Raw genomic sequence first — 16,249 nt, 5'->3', positions numbered from 1 at the left:
TCTTGATCAATAAGAACATGTAAGTAATTTAACAGAGTATTTATGCAGTTCTTTACTAATTGTATAGCTTTTTAATACATAGTTCATTGTTACACCTCACCAATCTGTGAGATTTATTCTGCAGATTTGTAATAACATTTTGGAATTTTTAAAAAGTGGGGTTTTGTTCTAGTATTTTGGGGCAGATTAATGTTTGATTCAAAGGTTAGTGAATGCTTAAAAAGAAATCTGCCTGCCAAATGCAGCCACATCTGCAGTAGTTTGTGAAACAGATTAGCAAGTTATTACTTGAAATTTTCAGCTATTCATAAATACAGCACATTCAAATCTTTCACAGGATTGTGGAATACCTCAATTAAAAGCAATTTATACAAAGGAGTATTTGCTACAGTACTAAAGTTTTCCTAGTTATACTGATACTTTTTAGCTGTCATGGTGTTTTTGCCAGTAACAAATAACAAATTTCTGGATGTCAGCATTAATTGGTAACAATGAGGTCCATATTTTGAGTCTCTTATCTTTTGAAAAATGTTGCAGCTTTAAATAAACATAGTGAAAATTTCTGCAAATTGAAACCTGTCATTTTATATACTCTGATAAAAGTAGAAAAATCTATTTAAATGCAACCTAAATATGAACATGTATTTAATATGCACACGTTTAAGCTACAGCAAATGAAAACATGGGAAAAATAAGGCTCTGTATGCAGTACGGTCTTGGCCAAGTTCTCAGGTTTTGTCATGTCGTGCATGGACACACATATGCACACACAATCTTCTATCATTGGAAAGCTGTTACACTACAGGGTTAAAAGTGGTTTTAGATACCGGGCTATCCCATACCAGCTTTGGTGGATATATATTTAAATGCATTTGTTTCTACGTTTTATTTTGGGAAAACAAAATAAGATCCAGTGGGGCAATGGAGCATCTTTTTTACTTTTGAAGCTCAGAATTAGTAACACAAAATGTTAGCTTATGCTTAAAATTAAGTATATGCTTAAAGCCTTTGCTACTACATTGCTTAATTGCATAGAGGATGAGTAGATCTAACTGTACACAAAGTAAACAAGTTATTCTTTATCCTAATCTGTTTATATCTGGTTCTCAGATGTTGTTTATATTATCAGTAGGTAATGCCTTCAAAAGAACATGATTTCAATTTTCCAAGACACACATTTAATATTCCTTTGTACTTGCTCTTCCTCCTTCCTCTCATTCTCATATATAGTTAATACTATTCCTAAGTGGAAGCAGCCAGAAACTGTAGGTCCCTTACAAAACCCCCTCCTTTCTTTCATAAAAGGTTATAATTTAAAATATCGTTAGGTGTAGGAAACACTGGGGTAACAACAAACAAACAAAACCAAACCCCACCAGAAGGCAACTTTGTAGATCATGAATCTGCTGTAGTTTCTGTATTTGCAAGTTCCTTTTTCTTTGTTCTGTTGAGGTCTGTCATTTTTGTCTGAGATTTTTAGAAATGAATATTTTCTGGAATCACTTAGAACTTTTTGTTGTATTAACTCTAGCAACAGTGGCCTCAAACAAGCCACTTGTAAGGATGACACAGGAAAAAATATACAGTGGTGAATCCAAATTTTATAGCAGCCAATTAAAATCTTACCAAACAATGACAGAATATTCTCGGAAGTATTTGTCTAACATACAGATCTCTGAAGGTTTTTGTTTGGGTTCTTTTTTTGTTTGTTTGGTTGGTTGGTTGTTTTTTAAAAAGTGTTTTCAAGCAAAAGAAGAGCATAGCACCCTTAAGGCTGTATTTTTGTTCTGGTTCACTTTTTGGACGGGGCTACAATCTTCAAAAGTGGGGCTAATTTACATGGAAATACAACTTTTTTCATTCTCCCTTTAATTAAAAATTAGTTGAAATTTATCAGACTTGCCAAGAAACTGTCATTTATAGGTAGAAGCTTTACACATGTAACATTTGCCTTGGGGTGGCACAAGGGCATAAACATCTGCAAATCGTGTCAAAATAACATAAGGCATTCAGCAAGTTTAATTCTAGTGCATATTACAGTCCATTTACTAATAGGTAATTTTAAAGAGAGAGCTTAATTTGGGTATTTGTAATGTTGTGTATGAAAATCAGATTCTTTTGTATCAAGAAAAATTATTTACTGTTATAGCAGCTTTTGCTTTTCCATATTTCTTATATACTTAGTTTCCTATAAATGTAATCATCATTCAGCTGGACACACTTTAAAACTAAAACTTAAGATTAAATCTTAAGTTTGGATCAAATTTTCTCATGAAGAAAAATGGGAACAAATTTCTTAAGGAAAAAAGATATAAAAATCTTCTATTTTAATAAATGTTAAGGCAAAGATTACTGCCCAATGTTGATCTATGTTCAGATCACAGACCAAGTCAAGTGGGCATACCATCCTTAGTGAAAATGTCGGTTGCTTTCTGTGGCAGCATGGTATATAACTATCACATGAGGAAATGGAATGAGCAAAACTTAAAGTCCACATCCATTTAAAATTATGTTTATGAAAGTTGCACCATTTGGGAACATCATTAAACTAGAGACAGAGATACCATATGCAAGCTTAGAAGTTCCCACTGGTTATAACCAAGATATCACAATCCTGCTGGGATATGCAAGATCAAAATCAACTTCTATATCTTCCCTGTAGGGAAACTAACTAGGTATATAGTCTAAATATAAAACCAAGTCCTCAACTGGAGATATGGCATGGCAAGAAGGTTTAGACTCCTAATGCAGAAATATGCTCTTTCAAACGGTTGTATAATATATTTAAACTTTGCCAAATCTGATACAAAAATGTCAGACTCCATAATTTTGCAACAATCCTATAAAGAAGGAGATATGCTATGGAAAGTGGAAGCCCTACATATGGTTCTGATCTCATACTCTAAAATTCAGTGGAATAATAGCCATGCGAACCTTTTATGAAATGAGAATCAGGCCTAAGGATTTCATGGAACATGTAGGTATTCTATTTTCCTCTTGCTGCGTGTGGTTTGACTTCTTCAGCAGCACTTACTGGATTTACTGCATATTTATGTAGAAAGAGAGTAGCACAGATAATGTTATGCATCTGTTTCACTCATTAAAGCAGAAATCTAGAAATTATAGTTTTTCTAAAATTTATTGGTTTTTTTCATTTTATCTTTGAATTTGCCCAACTCCTGCATCATACAATCCAGAACATACCAGCCGCAGTATTTACAGGTGACTCCAATACATGCAATATCTTTTCCTGTGGATACCCAATCTGATTTTACTCACCTAAAACTGGGAGGATTCAAAAATAAACAAACCCAAATATACTGAAGATATGCCTTCTATTTCAAAGCTTTACATATACAATAGTACTTGACCCAACTCATTTACCTTTGTATAGCTATAGTCTTGATATAGAATAGTATCAGTTACACGTAAGAGTTGGCATCTCTTTGCAAAATTGACCTCTTGTTTACAATTTTATACTAATCACCTTACTGATCTTTCAGTATTGAATTTATTTGCTTTTGCAGTGCCCTACTCTCTACTGTCTGAATATTAAATGTGTTTGTTTTCCCAGAGGGCTAGAGAACATTGGACAAAAGGGTTCAGCAGGAGAGAGTGAAATAAAAAGAGGTTGTGAGTCTTTAACCTTGAGCCTGAAATGAATGTGAACCAAACTCAAGATACTTGGCTTATATGAAGCCAGGTAAACATTCGAGTATAAGCCCACACACTACCAACCATAATACATCTCTTGATGCTTAACAGGCCTTGTGTATTTTGCCTAGATTGTTTTACTTAGGAGTGAGATTCTGAACTTCATCTTTTTCTTCTGATGGGAAAAATTTGTAGTATCTAAAATTCTATTTCTTTTATTTTTCTTGCCTTATGCAGTATAATAAACCTAACTTCAAGGTGGGATGAAACTGAAGAGTTTTTTCTATTACAGCTACAGAGAAGAAAGAAGTGGAAACTTATAGCAATGTCAAAAATGTCCTGAAGTGTTGTCCCCACAGTCTTTTGTTAAAAGCAGTTCATTTTTTTCTGTTGTCTCCATTACTGTGAGAAAAGGGAGCTGTATCAAACTGTTTGTCTTCCCTTGGCATTGTCAGTGTCATAAAGAAGTATCATTACATGAACTTTACATAGTTCATAATAAAGCAACACTTTCTAGGTTCTATCCATCATGGGTATGTCCCTGCTTTTACATGCTGTACAACCATAACAACATTATATGAAGTTCATCTGCTTTATTTTATCTTCAAAAAAGTAATGTGGGCTTTGTTTCAGCAGAGCCCCTAAATATTTTTACACCAGATATTACTTCAAATCTTGAACTTAAGCATGTATTAAAAGAATTTGTTGCTGTTGGGCCATGTAACTCTGAGTAAATAGTATTTTTTCAGTTCTTAGCTTAAATATGGTAGTATTATTATATAGAAATTAAAACGCCACCTTTGTAGCCAACAAACCCTCTACCCTTGTTTCCACCAACATAACGAAAGAAGCAAGTTTTGTTCCTGTCAGCAATAATTTGATACATTGGGGGATAGACTATGAGCAAGATTTTGAATTGTAATGCAGAAATTCTGTCACTGAATGAGGTGTGACACTAAAAAAAAAAAAAAAGTTTTCTTCTAGATGCCAAGCTAAATATGTAAAATTTAAAGTTGGGGAGGGAGTCTCTCCTTAAGTGAAAAATTAATGTAAAACATATCTACATCTCTGAAACTGTAGAGAAATTTTAAGAAGATATTTTTCTACAGCTACTTAGCAAAGAAAACTTATTAGAAATCTAACTTTATCTATTCTCAGCTTTAGGGATTTGCCCAAGTTTGGCCCTTAAATTACCATTGAAGTCAGAAGATTAACTACTTTAGGTATCGGCAGATCCAAACTAGTTCTAAGCTAATAGTTCCAGTAAAAATCACTATGAACGAGTAGAAGCTATTCTAGTAACATCTAAATGTTCCTGCAAGACTTGAACAGTCCATGCCAAAACTTTGCCACAGATCTTCGCACAAAGTGATATAACTGCTGGCTGATTGTAAATTCTGCAATTATATCTTCAGATTGTTGTGTAAACACATTTAAGCAAAAGATGTTAGTGTAGTGTTTTCTTACAATGGATCATTAGTTCAAGCAGTCACTGCAGAGTACCAAATTCAGGTCATGGCAGGCAGGTTTTTCGTAACTGGCTTTCAAATACAACCTAAATCTATATCTTTCCCTCAGCTGTGTAAGATGTTAGTCTGCTAGCTAGACTAAAAGCTTGGTATTAAATGCAAATTAGATGCCAAATTTTGGTATTAAATACAATATAGATGCTTTCCCTAGTACGGAAATTGGAGTCTCATAAATTGAAGTCGGTTCCTCCCTTGCTAACCCATAGAGGCTTAAACACAGTTTGTGCAACTTGAAGAGAAGCTTTATTTTCGTTGGATTCTGCTGGATCTGTTCAAGCATAATAGCAAATTGCAAACCTTTTTATTTAATTAAAAATTTACTTTATTAAAAAGAATCCAGCTGGCAAATAGAACCTAAATCTATGCAATAAGTGGCTGCATTCAGGAAAATGAAATTCTTTTGTTTATTGATAAGATATACCGAACAGCTGCAACTGAATGAGATGACTGTTATTTTTATTTAGATAGCAGAAATAATAGGTAGCTTTGCAGAAAATGTCACCATATCAGCCCATACTATAAAGTAAGCATGTTACAAAAAGTTTCCTGATTTAAAATAGGACAATATAGTAACATGTTTTTAAGATTGCCTTGACAAAACATACGATTTTTTTCATTGTTTAGACTGAATACTTTGCACTTTACAATACAAGACAGAAAGGCATAGTTAATGAGGGAATTAGTGTGTCACCTCTTCTCCATGAGTTCTAATCCTATCTTAAGTAATGCGAATGAATCTCTTATCCCGATCTGTTACTATACAGAACCATCACATAGCACAGCACAACTCAAAGAGATTCAGCTTTCCTAAAACCCTGGTTTATAATTCCAGGTGCTCTGTCAAAGAGGTGTTAGGTACACTATATGATTTTAGCATGTAAAATTTATTCTTATCTTCCTCTTGCCTTGCACCTCTGCCAACCTCCTAAAATCTTCTAGTATCCCAAGATCTGGACAAGCTGTTCTGTACCACTCCAATCCTCTATTTTGAGCATAAGCAGTCACATGAACTACTTTTTGTACTGTGCCCTGCTGTTACCAAATGTATGTATAAGAGAAGGGAGAGTATTTGGACTGACCAAAGGCCATGTATCTGAAGATGGCGTGACTTAACTTCTGCTATTAGGATTTTTGAAAGATGATGAATATCCAAATTTAGAGAACATAAACAAGAACAAAGGTCAAAGAGATCAAAATACAAGTCAGCCTCTTTCTCGAATGTGCTGAAATTCTGTACAACTTGGACAACTCCAACCACAGGATCAGCTAGATCCCATAGCTGTAACACTGTGACCCCATGCCATTACTAAAATTCAGTTTGCCACTTGAAAGAGGAATTAGAGCTTTACAAATTAGCGGTATATTAGGCCAACCAATAATGTGCAGCCTATTTACATGTAAAAAGATACACATGCCAACCACCAAACCATTTCAAATGTGTGTGAAGAAGCTTTCACAATGCCTGCTTGCACCTTTTCTGCCTCTGCCTGTGTTTTGGTCTCCTCTCTAAGAAATGCTAAAAATTCGCTCATGGACTACATGGAAGTAGAAGGATAGAACTCATACTTAGTCATAAAACATTTGCCAACAGATCACATTTTGCCATTCTGTTTTTTCCTCTCTGCCCCCCTACCCCCTTCCAAAAAGTTATGTTTTTTTCAGCAGTAAACCAGCACAAACCTTCACTTCTTTTCAGAACTGGTAGGTCCCTGGGACATAGACAGCATCCCTCCCTTTGCCCACCCACAGAGGACTTAGTGTCCCCACTCTGCTATGCTCCTCATTCTGTTCCTCTCATTTCCTATTGGGAAAGCAATTTGCACTGTCCCTGACAGTCTGATGGGCTAAGTCTTGTAGTTTATTTTCACCTGTGTTCTTATTGTCAGGTGGTTAATGGCATTAGATTGACCCTGGCATAAGTCAGCTGACCTAGTTTAAAGACTGCATATATGGCATAAATTGTGTCGCTTTCAGCATTTAACTTTACAGTTTTACAACTGAGACACAGAAAATGAAAAAGCTTGCTGTTTAACAATGTAATTCAATTCAACCCAACAATCAATACATTATTTTATTACATGTTTTATATATATTAAAAAGTTAAATGGCTAGAACAGTGGGTCTATACTCGAGTGTTTACCTCACATATGCATGAAGGAAAAATAAAAGTTGGTTCAACAATACTATGTTCACATTATCCAGGCTTCCAAGTGTAGTTGTTGTGTGCAAGTTATCTCTGTTCATGTGGTAACTGTGAATTTTTATTTTTTTTTCCCCTGTGGTAGCATGATTATGCTTAGTACTTTGTCTGCTTGGCTTTTTGTGCTCTTGGCTGCATTCATTTAGATTTTGCTTTAAAACATTGATATTACTTATAGTTTTTACACTTGGCTCCTGTGTGTGTCTCATATGTACCCATCCAACCGTGTCTGTGTTTTGTGCTTTTCTGTTTGTGAAGTGTGATGTGTTATGTGTAATGGTTTTTTAACAATACAAAAGAGACTTTTTTAATTAAAAAAGCCTTCCTACTTACTCACTGCAAAACTATCAACATGCATGGTTTTACATTTGCATTACAATTAACATGGCTTGTCTTTTACTAGGGATGTACCACACGAGTGGACGTTCGCTTTCTTTAACCAGTACTTCCCATCAGTTCTTTGATGGCTTTAAACTTGATTTATTTTAATATTGCAGTTGATACAGATATTCAAAATGCACATAACTGAGCCACTCGTTTATGCATATAACATCCAGAGACTATGGACTTCAGCTGCCTGCACTGCCCTAACCATATGCTACATTTTTCACAAAGTATTCTCTAACACCGTGTTGCCTTTTGAAGGTGCTACCTCTGACACTTCTTTCCTTTTCTCCCCCCAGATCCGCGTCGTGAAGGCATTCCGTAGCTCTCTCTATGAAGGTTTAGAAAAACCAGAATCTAGAACCTCTATTCACAACTTTATGACTCATCCTGAATTTAGGATAGAAGATTCCCAGCCCCACATCCCACTCATTGATGACACAGACCTAGAAGAAGACCCTGCTCTCAAGAAAAACTCGAGTCCACCGTCTTCGCTGAACAAGAACAACAGTGCTATCGACAGTGGAATAAATCTTACAACTGATACAAGTAAATCAGCTACCTCTTCTAGTCCAGGAAGCCCAATACATAGCCTGGAGACATCACTTTAGCTGAAAAGGTCACTGCAAAAAAAGTTAAAATAAAATAAAATAAAAAAACCCACAGCAACCGAAATATATAAATATATATATTAAAAACATTGCTGGCTGAAAAGCTGTTTGAACTCTTATTCACTCTGAGACAAGTGAATGAATTGTTGATCACAATGGTTTTGGGGAAAGAATGAATGGCTGATTTACATACCCCCCCTTGTTCCCTTTCAGAAAAACAACAAAAAAAATCCTCCTGCATGAATGTACTGTACACTTCTGGCCCTTCTTTCTCTCTTTTTGTTTCTTTTTATTTCCTTTTTTTTTTTTTCCTCCTTAAGCAGGAACTGCAGAGGACTTCTTTCTGAGGCTATTTATCCAATTCACTGGTCTGTGAGTTTTTTGAAATGCTTGTGTGGCATGGACTCAATTGTATAGATTAATTTAAATAACTTTTTTGAAGTTGCGAAGCTTAACTTGCACAGTAGATTTGCACCAGTTGGACAGAGGAACTTAAACATTTATGACACTATATATAGAGATATATACATATAAGTATATACATAATTAATTATATATATGTATATATCTATCTATATATATATAGTTATATATATATAAAGTTTCTTTGTTGGCATGTTGCCTTGTTTCTGCTCAAATTGCTCTGACTATTTTAACTTATTTATGTCCTAAAAAAGAATGTAATTTGTTTACAAACCTGTAGATAATATCCTTAACTATTTGTAGGGTTAAGAAAGCACTTCCTGCCGAAGTAGTATAAAAATGGCTCAGCTCAGCTCAGCTCATTGAAAACGTCTGTAATACTGCACCCTGGATATTTTATTACAACCGTGTTCTGATTTCTGCCTGATTTTTTTTTTTTTTTTTTTGTTAAATAATGTAGATACTGCTAGTAAATAACAAAAGAAGCCAAAATATAACACATTGGATGTAGCATTGTGATCCTATATACAGGGAGGTAAACCAGGCTTCCTTTGTTGCAAATAAAAATCAAAATGATCAGGTTCTCTCTTTTTTTGTTCTCCCTCTGATAATCTGCTTGAATTTGTTTTGGTGCAACATACAATAATGGAGGCTATTTCAGTCTTTAAACATATGGCAATGGCTTCCAAAAATATTTTTAAAGAGATACTGTATGAAACTGAGTTGAGTTATAAATATAATTTAAAATAAGTTATATTTGGTTTGTCTATATGGAGATAAAACTAATGTTAAAATATTGTGATATATTGTGTTAATCCTTTTCAGTTAGTAATTTAAGCATTTATTTCCTTATTACTTGCAAAGTACGGGCTGTTGGCATTTTGGATTAAAATCACTGTAGGTTGTTGCTTTGATTTTTTTTAAAAGAAAAATATAGTTTCTGCACTATTAGGTCTGAATGAAACTTTATTAATTGTATATTGAAATGTGCTTTGTGTGATTTTTTGGTTTGTTTTTTTTTTTTTTTAACCAAGCTTGTCTTCCTGTAGTCATAAGGTATACTGTAACACAGTAATACGTTATTTTACCTAGAGCTTTCTACAAAGAAAGCTATTCTGAAAACCTGCAGTATGGAAGGTGAAAAATATTTTTCAAGATGGTAACAGCCCTGATAACTTAAAATTTATGAGCTTATATAATTGCTATGTCAACCACTTGAATGCTAAGCACTTTGTGGATCACAGATTTTTCATAAATAATTTTTGTATTTAATATAAAGTTTGCTTGGAGACTTTTCAGCATATGATCTTTTCCATAATTGTACAGTGCAAAAGACATTTTGAATTACACAATTGATTATGCCAGATGTGTTGAAAAACACTCTCAAACTAGCTTGATAAATTGATCTGTTAGGGTATTACTGGTTGTCTTAAAGTTGGCTCATAAAGTGGTGCATCTCTGCAGTCACAAGAACTAAACCAAGCCAGAACTCTCCAAAACAAGATTAGACTCATGGCCAAACTGCAGACTGAACTGACTAAAATGTTTTCAGGGTGCATCAAGACTATTCAGCCAGGTAAAGCTCTAATCAGCTTGAATTGCCAGCTTCCGGACTTTTGTGTAGAAGCTTGAATGTTTTTGGCTCAAACTCTTAGTTTGCTATCTGATCCAAACTTTTCACTGAACAACAGAACAGGTCTTTGAAGGCATATACAACTCTCTTTTCAACAGATAGTGTGACCCATTTCTTAACAGTAAAAAGCTAGCATGAAAACATAATTATTTTAGCTAAGTCCTAGCAACGAAGTGATTGAAACTCAGTCAGGATTGTTCTTCGCTTTGTAAATACGGTGATCAACCTTTGTATAACATGTATTGGGTTTCTATGGCCTATTTGGGATATCATATTCAGAAGAAAAAAAAGTGTTATCTATTTACAGGGAAGCCTCTAGCTTTGGACTTGAACATCTACAGAAGCTGTTAATACTGGAACAATTTATTTTCAGCATCTTAACACTGACTGTTTGCCTTTTTATTTTCAAACACTCTTCATATTTTTTCTTGGTTTCATTTTTTTAAAATTTTCCTGTAGGAGTACCCCTCCCTAAGGTACCATTTGCAGACTTGAAAACTGTTAAGAAAATGAACACTGCATTCTGTGTGTATATAGTAAAACATATATAAACTGAGATGCATAGAAAACTTGGGCTTTTGTGAGCAGAGACTGTGCTTTATGTATATGATAAATGATAGACTTTTTTTTTTTTAAAGCAGAATAGCTATGACCTTTCAACTACAAGTCGTGCATCACAATTCCTTTCTTTTATTGCTTGACCTCTCTGTGATGGGAACAATGGATCAAAACCCAAAATGATCAGTTTGTTAAAATTCCCTGCAATATATAAATGCTCGCTCTCTACGTACTGTACTTAGCAGCATGAGATTTGTGGACAACAATACAGTGGTACATTGGCAATCCATCCCACTAGGGGTTATTAATATATGTTCATTCATCTGTTTTTATGAATTTTTTTATCTAGACAATAATTGTAAATAAAGAACTTACTCTGTCTGTTCATTTAATACTATGCAAAAGGTTATGCTTTCTATTGTTATTCTTATTCCTACAGTGTGATGCTGGAATGTTTGTGGTTTCAAAAAAAAAAAAAAAAAAAGACAAAAGTAAGTAAAATATGTGATGTAAATTATTTTATAGTTTGAAACAAAATGATAAAGTTTTACTCTTGCTGCTTTCTGTCTAATAGATCTCTCTTGGCAGGAGCACAAGTGGAAAATTTAAAGAAATAAATTCACAAAGCAGCATGAACAATAATGGTCTGAACGTAACAGCTTTCTTTATTTTCACCTGAAGTCATTAGATCTAGCTTTGGATTCCCACTGGGATATTTAATGTAAAGGTGTATGTAAATCTTCTGGATTGGCAGTAAGAAGCCTGCTTATACCAGTTAGTGGTTACACTTTCATTACACCCAGGTGACGAGTCAGCTCAGAGTGCTTTTAATTCGTGTCTGACTATGGGTCAGTGTAATGCCTAAAAAAATGACTCGGTCCATGCTGTGGTGGTGCACGGTGGTGGGAATGGCTGATGTGAATGCTGCAGTGAAGTCGGCTGAAATTATTAAGTACAGTATAAGTAAAATGGATGAAGCCCCTGTGAGTTTAATCTTGGTCCTAAGACCAACAGACATCGTAGTCTGTTTTCCTATGACTTTGGCCCATATGACATATCCCTCCATTTATATATATTTTTTTAATTTCTTTACCCCTCTGTCACGATCAGAAAAATTATCTTTGAAACTTTCTAGAGCTGGGGAGTTCAGTCCAGAACTCGTGTCCTGCCACTTAAGACCTTAAAAACTGTGCATATGAAATGCCAGGGAAAAATGAGGGAATTCTCATTCTGGTGCTCAGACCCTCAGCCCAGAAGCTCCTTTTCTTTTCAGCTTAGACTAATGCAGTTGTGCCATAAACTGCAATACAGCCTGTGATCATACAGTATTATTGCGCTAGCAACAGCAAGGTTTAGAAGTTAGCCAAACAGACATACTGGGTTGTACTTCTCACACAAGGTGTGAGGTGAGCAACTGTCATATAATCTCATTTTTAAAGGTAAAATGCTTCAAACTACAGATTTTCCTGTCTTCTCACCTAGATTTCAAGCTTTTACCCACAAATTCTCTGTGACAAGAAATATTTGATAGCAGCCAAAACTACAATGAAATAGTACTATACTGGGAGAAAAGTTACCAATAAATATATTCAACATAGTAAATTCAACAAAAACCCTACAGAAAGCAGTTGTTAGCGGATTTCTTGGATTAATTGAGCTTTACAACTACTTTGGAATTAAACTGCTTTCTGCTTTGATTTTGTGAGCTCAGTCTAGGTAACAATCTGAAAATATTTTTCTTTTAATTCTCTGTCACTCATTTACCTCCTTCCTACACACATAACTTTATTTACAGCCTTAGTCCAAGTGCTTCTGGCAGGACTCTTCATCTCTGCAAAAAAGTATGCATGTGTTGAGGTGTTAGTAAGAAAGAGAACTGGGCTTGTTCAGTGCATTTTAAGCACTGTGTATATGTTAAAATTTGTCAGCTTCAGTGACCTATTTTATGAGTTGCACCTTTCAAGGGCGTTTGTGAAATACTTCCTTAGCACTGCATGGATGTCAGTTGTACCTGTAAATTTAGAAGAATAACAGGGATGAAGTTCCCTGCTACACTAACTTCCTATTCTTTGCATCAAATTGAAGATTCAGAAAGGCATATAGTATTTGAAGTTATTAGTCCATCACAGCAAACTAAGACTGATATCCTGATTCAAAATAAGAATGCCAGGCTTTATTCTTGCTATTCTTCTTTTATCCATACTAAATATACTGCTGAGAAGACAACGGAGGGTAGTCATGCATGCCTAGATAGAAAAATCAAATGCTGATCACGTATGCTGATGTTGCACTAAATGCCACTGTATGTATTTGTCATGAGATGCTGTACTGATACAGAATGGGGGAAATGGTTCATAAATAGCAGATGAAGGAGAGGAAAAAAGAGAAGAGCAGGGAGAAAGAGGAAGAAAATGCAGGTGCATATATAGTTCACTTATACTGAAATGAAATAAAATCCTAATTGCTTATTATTGGCTTGATCTAGGCATTGAGTTCTAATACAAGAGGTACTCAAATACTATTCTCTGTCTACCAGCCTTTTCCAACTAAAGTCCAAATTCATGAATAAGCTGAGGTTTCCAAAGTGAGGTCAAGACCTCTTAGCTGGAAAACACTGATTTACAAAACTCTTGCTCAGGTGTTACCCCAAACCTGACATCTGTCTGACCAGAAGGTTGACCAGAAGTAGATGATCTCCAGCATCCCCTTCCAACTTAATTTTTTCTATTCTATGATATGAAAATAAATGACACGATTTGTGGTATTGGTTTACTTCAGTGTACTAGTGAACTACTCACACAGGCTGTGAGAGGACCAGGGTTCGACACTTCAAACTTCCTGTTGGTATTACAGTATTATTATAGTTGCTTTTGAAGACCCACCAAAAGGTAAGTAATAGGCAGTTCCTACTGATGTTTGTATTCCTGCAGCAGTGTGAGACATTGTCATAATAAAACATAATAAAAAGTACGTGATAAAATTTGTTCATGGACCAGATCAGGACTAGGGTCCACATATAAATTGCCCTGGATTATAAACTACAAATTGATATTTCTAATTTTATCAGTACATGCTCAGTTTTGTTCACCAACACGTTGATATAAGAGGTACTGAATAAGACAGAGAAGTGTCTGATTTTGAATTTCTTTTTACAAACAGGTATTAACGGGCATGATCTAACTTGGTGGAAACTGAAGAGAAGTTACTAAATAACTTATTAAATAAGGCAGACTGTTGAAAAATATAAATCAAAGGAAATATTTACAACAAAGTTTTCTCCCACATGTTCAAATAAACTTTGATTATCTGTGTATCTGGGAGACCATGTTTGCCTGGTACCAAATGAAGTGTTAAACTCCAAGTAAGGGAATGTACTTCACTTTTTGTCTGTGATGAATTTGTTAACTTTCCAAGCAAATTATAAAGCACTTCCCTCTACCCCTTGTGTGTGTGCATTTCAGAATCATTAGGAGTTGAGCTGGTATAAGCAGTGTTGGTGCATAGCCAATGAAATGACTTCAGTTTTTACAAGATAGTCTACGATTATGAAAATCAGAAAAACAAGTTATCTAGCTTTCTTGAAAAAACATTGTAGAACATTTATGTCATCTGTTTAAGATGACCCTATATGTATTTGTAAAGCCTCCTAGTGCTTTCGTCAGCAGGTTATTTCAAATTATTTCAGATTCAAGTTTTGTGAGAGACATTTTAAACGATTTTCTAAAAAGATTAAAGAAAATAAGATCAACATTATTAGATGACAAATCACATGAATAAGTTACCAATACTTTCTCATCAAAGCATGTCAACTAGGAAAGCTTTCTTATGCTTACTTTGCATATATATATATAAAACTAATTATAATTGTTAATTTGACCCATGTTTGGAATTCTTTTATAAAAGACAAAGATTACAGGAGTTATAGAACATGGCTACCTGTCATTGTGTACATAAATAGTGTTTTACATTTGGGAATTAACTGAATCAAATAGAATGCTTTCTGTTACAAATGAACATGCCAAATGCATAACACTATTATGTAGCTACCTGTGATAAACTTGCTATTCCACTAAAAGGCATCGTACACTCTCTTATGTGCCAGTACTAGTGTTTATGTAGTTACATGGTCTCAAACAGACTGCTTATCTACTTGTTTTTTATTGTTGCTGGATAATTTCAGTTGCTTTCTAGCCAGTTCCATGACTCATCTCACCATATGATTTGGTGGGGGCTAGTGCTGGAGCAGAGAAGCAGCAGCAACAACTGATCAGAGAATCAAGCCACAATTATTTCAGATTAAAATACTGTTCTACCAAGCCTACAACAAAGGGAATTGAACAGATGCCTCTAGAACTCCCCATCCCCCAAAGACAGAGCATTCAGTGCTTTTGACTGTCTGTCTGTCTTACAGCTAAGGTACCAAGCCTGTCATAGAGAATTACGGTTTCAGAAGCAAAAATGCAGAGTCACTAGCATCTGCTCAGTGGCTGCTGCAGAGCAAGATGATTTTCTACCAGACAGAAGCTTGCATCTGAAAAAATACCATCACGCTTCACATTAGCTGACATTCTTGCTGGAAGTACAAGCAAGGCTGCGGAGACTGACCTCTTTACAGAGCTGTAGGATGTACAACAGTGGCCGTATCCAGGGAAGCCATTTCTGATTACATATGTACCTTTTTGCTGGAGTTTAATCTACCATCAAGAATTTAAATCACTTCTAGTTGGTTTTATTATCCTATTTTCTTCACTCATGAGGGATTTGGTTATTTTCAGTATTTTTCTATTACATTTTTTTGTGCTATCACCTGTAAGCTTGAGTTGATAAAAAATTGTCTTAGTGATATATGCCTTTTTACCTATTTCCTTGTATTAATGTCAATAGCCTCCTATATTCCATGACTCCTGGATATAAATTGTATTTTCACTGTATGAGAAAATATAGAGGAAAACCACACTGGTTGAGTATACTGTAGGAATGATTGAATTGCCTTTCTTTTCATTTTCATGTTTAAGGATAGAAGCACTACCTAATAATGACAAAGCATTTTGTCTCCTCAGTGTTCCTGCGCATCTGATGCTGCCAGTACATTTTGTTCTTGAAAATTTCCAGGCTGATCTATGATATGCCACTGGCAGAGCATCCTTATGCTAATAGTGAGCAGAGTGGAAATCTGCCATCCCTCCAAACACCAGACACTAAAAGTACTAGCTGATACAACTCTTATACAACTTTGAATTACATCACATCAGAGGAA

General features: G+C 34.9%; 1 protein-coding gene across 25 annotated transcripts in view; it reads left to right on the top strand.

Annotated features, from left to right (window-relative positions):
* Window positions 1–11,634, top strand: part of ATP2B2 (ATPase plasma membrane Ca2+ transporting 2) — a 441,356-nt gene extending 429,722 nt beyond the window's left edge. For 18 of the 25 annotated variants that reach the window (XM_029996153.2, XM_029996154.2, XM_029996152.2 and 15 more), the window contains one exon: window positions 8,067–11,634. In XM_029996153.2, the coding sequence (XP_029852013.1) occupies window positions 8,067–8,378 (312 nt within the window). In that variant the 3' untranslated portion in view covers window positions 8,379–11,634. Of the gene's footprint in view, window positions 1–3,574; window positions 3,704–8,066 lie in introns of all 25 variants that reach the window. The other 7 variants (XM_029996167.2, XM_029996172.2, XM_029996173.2 and 4 more) reach the window with 3 other exon arrangements.
* The last annotated feature ends 4,615 nt before the right edge of the window (window positions 11,635–16,249 follow it).

Source organism: Aquila chrysaetos, chromosome 20 (assembly GCF_900496995.4).
Source record: "Aquila chrysaetos chrysaetos chromosome 20, bAquChr1.4, whole genome shotgun sequence".
NCBI lineage: Eukaryota > Metazoa > Chordata > Aves > Accipitriformes > Accipitridae > Aquila > Aquila chrysaetos.
The sequence above is the reverse complement of the archived record's forward strand: the minus strand, read 5'-3'. Positions and strand labels throughout refer to the sequence as shown.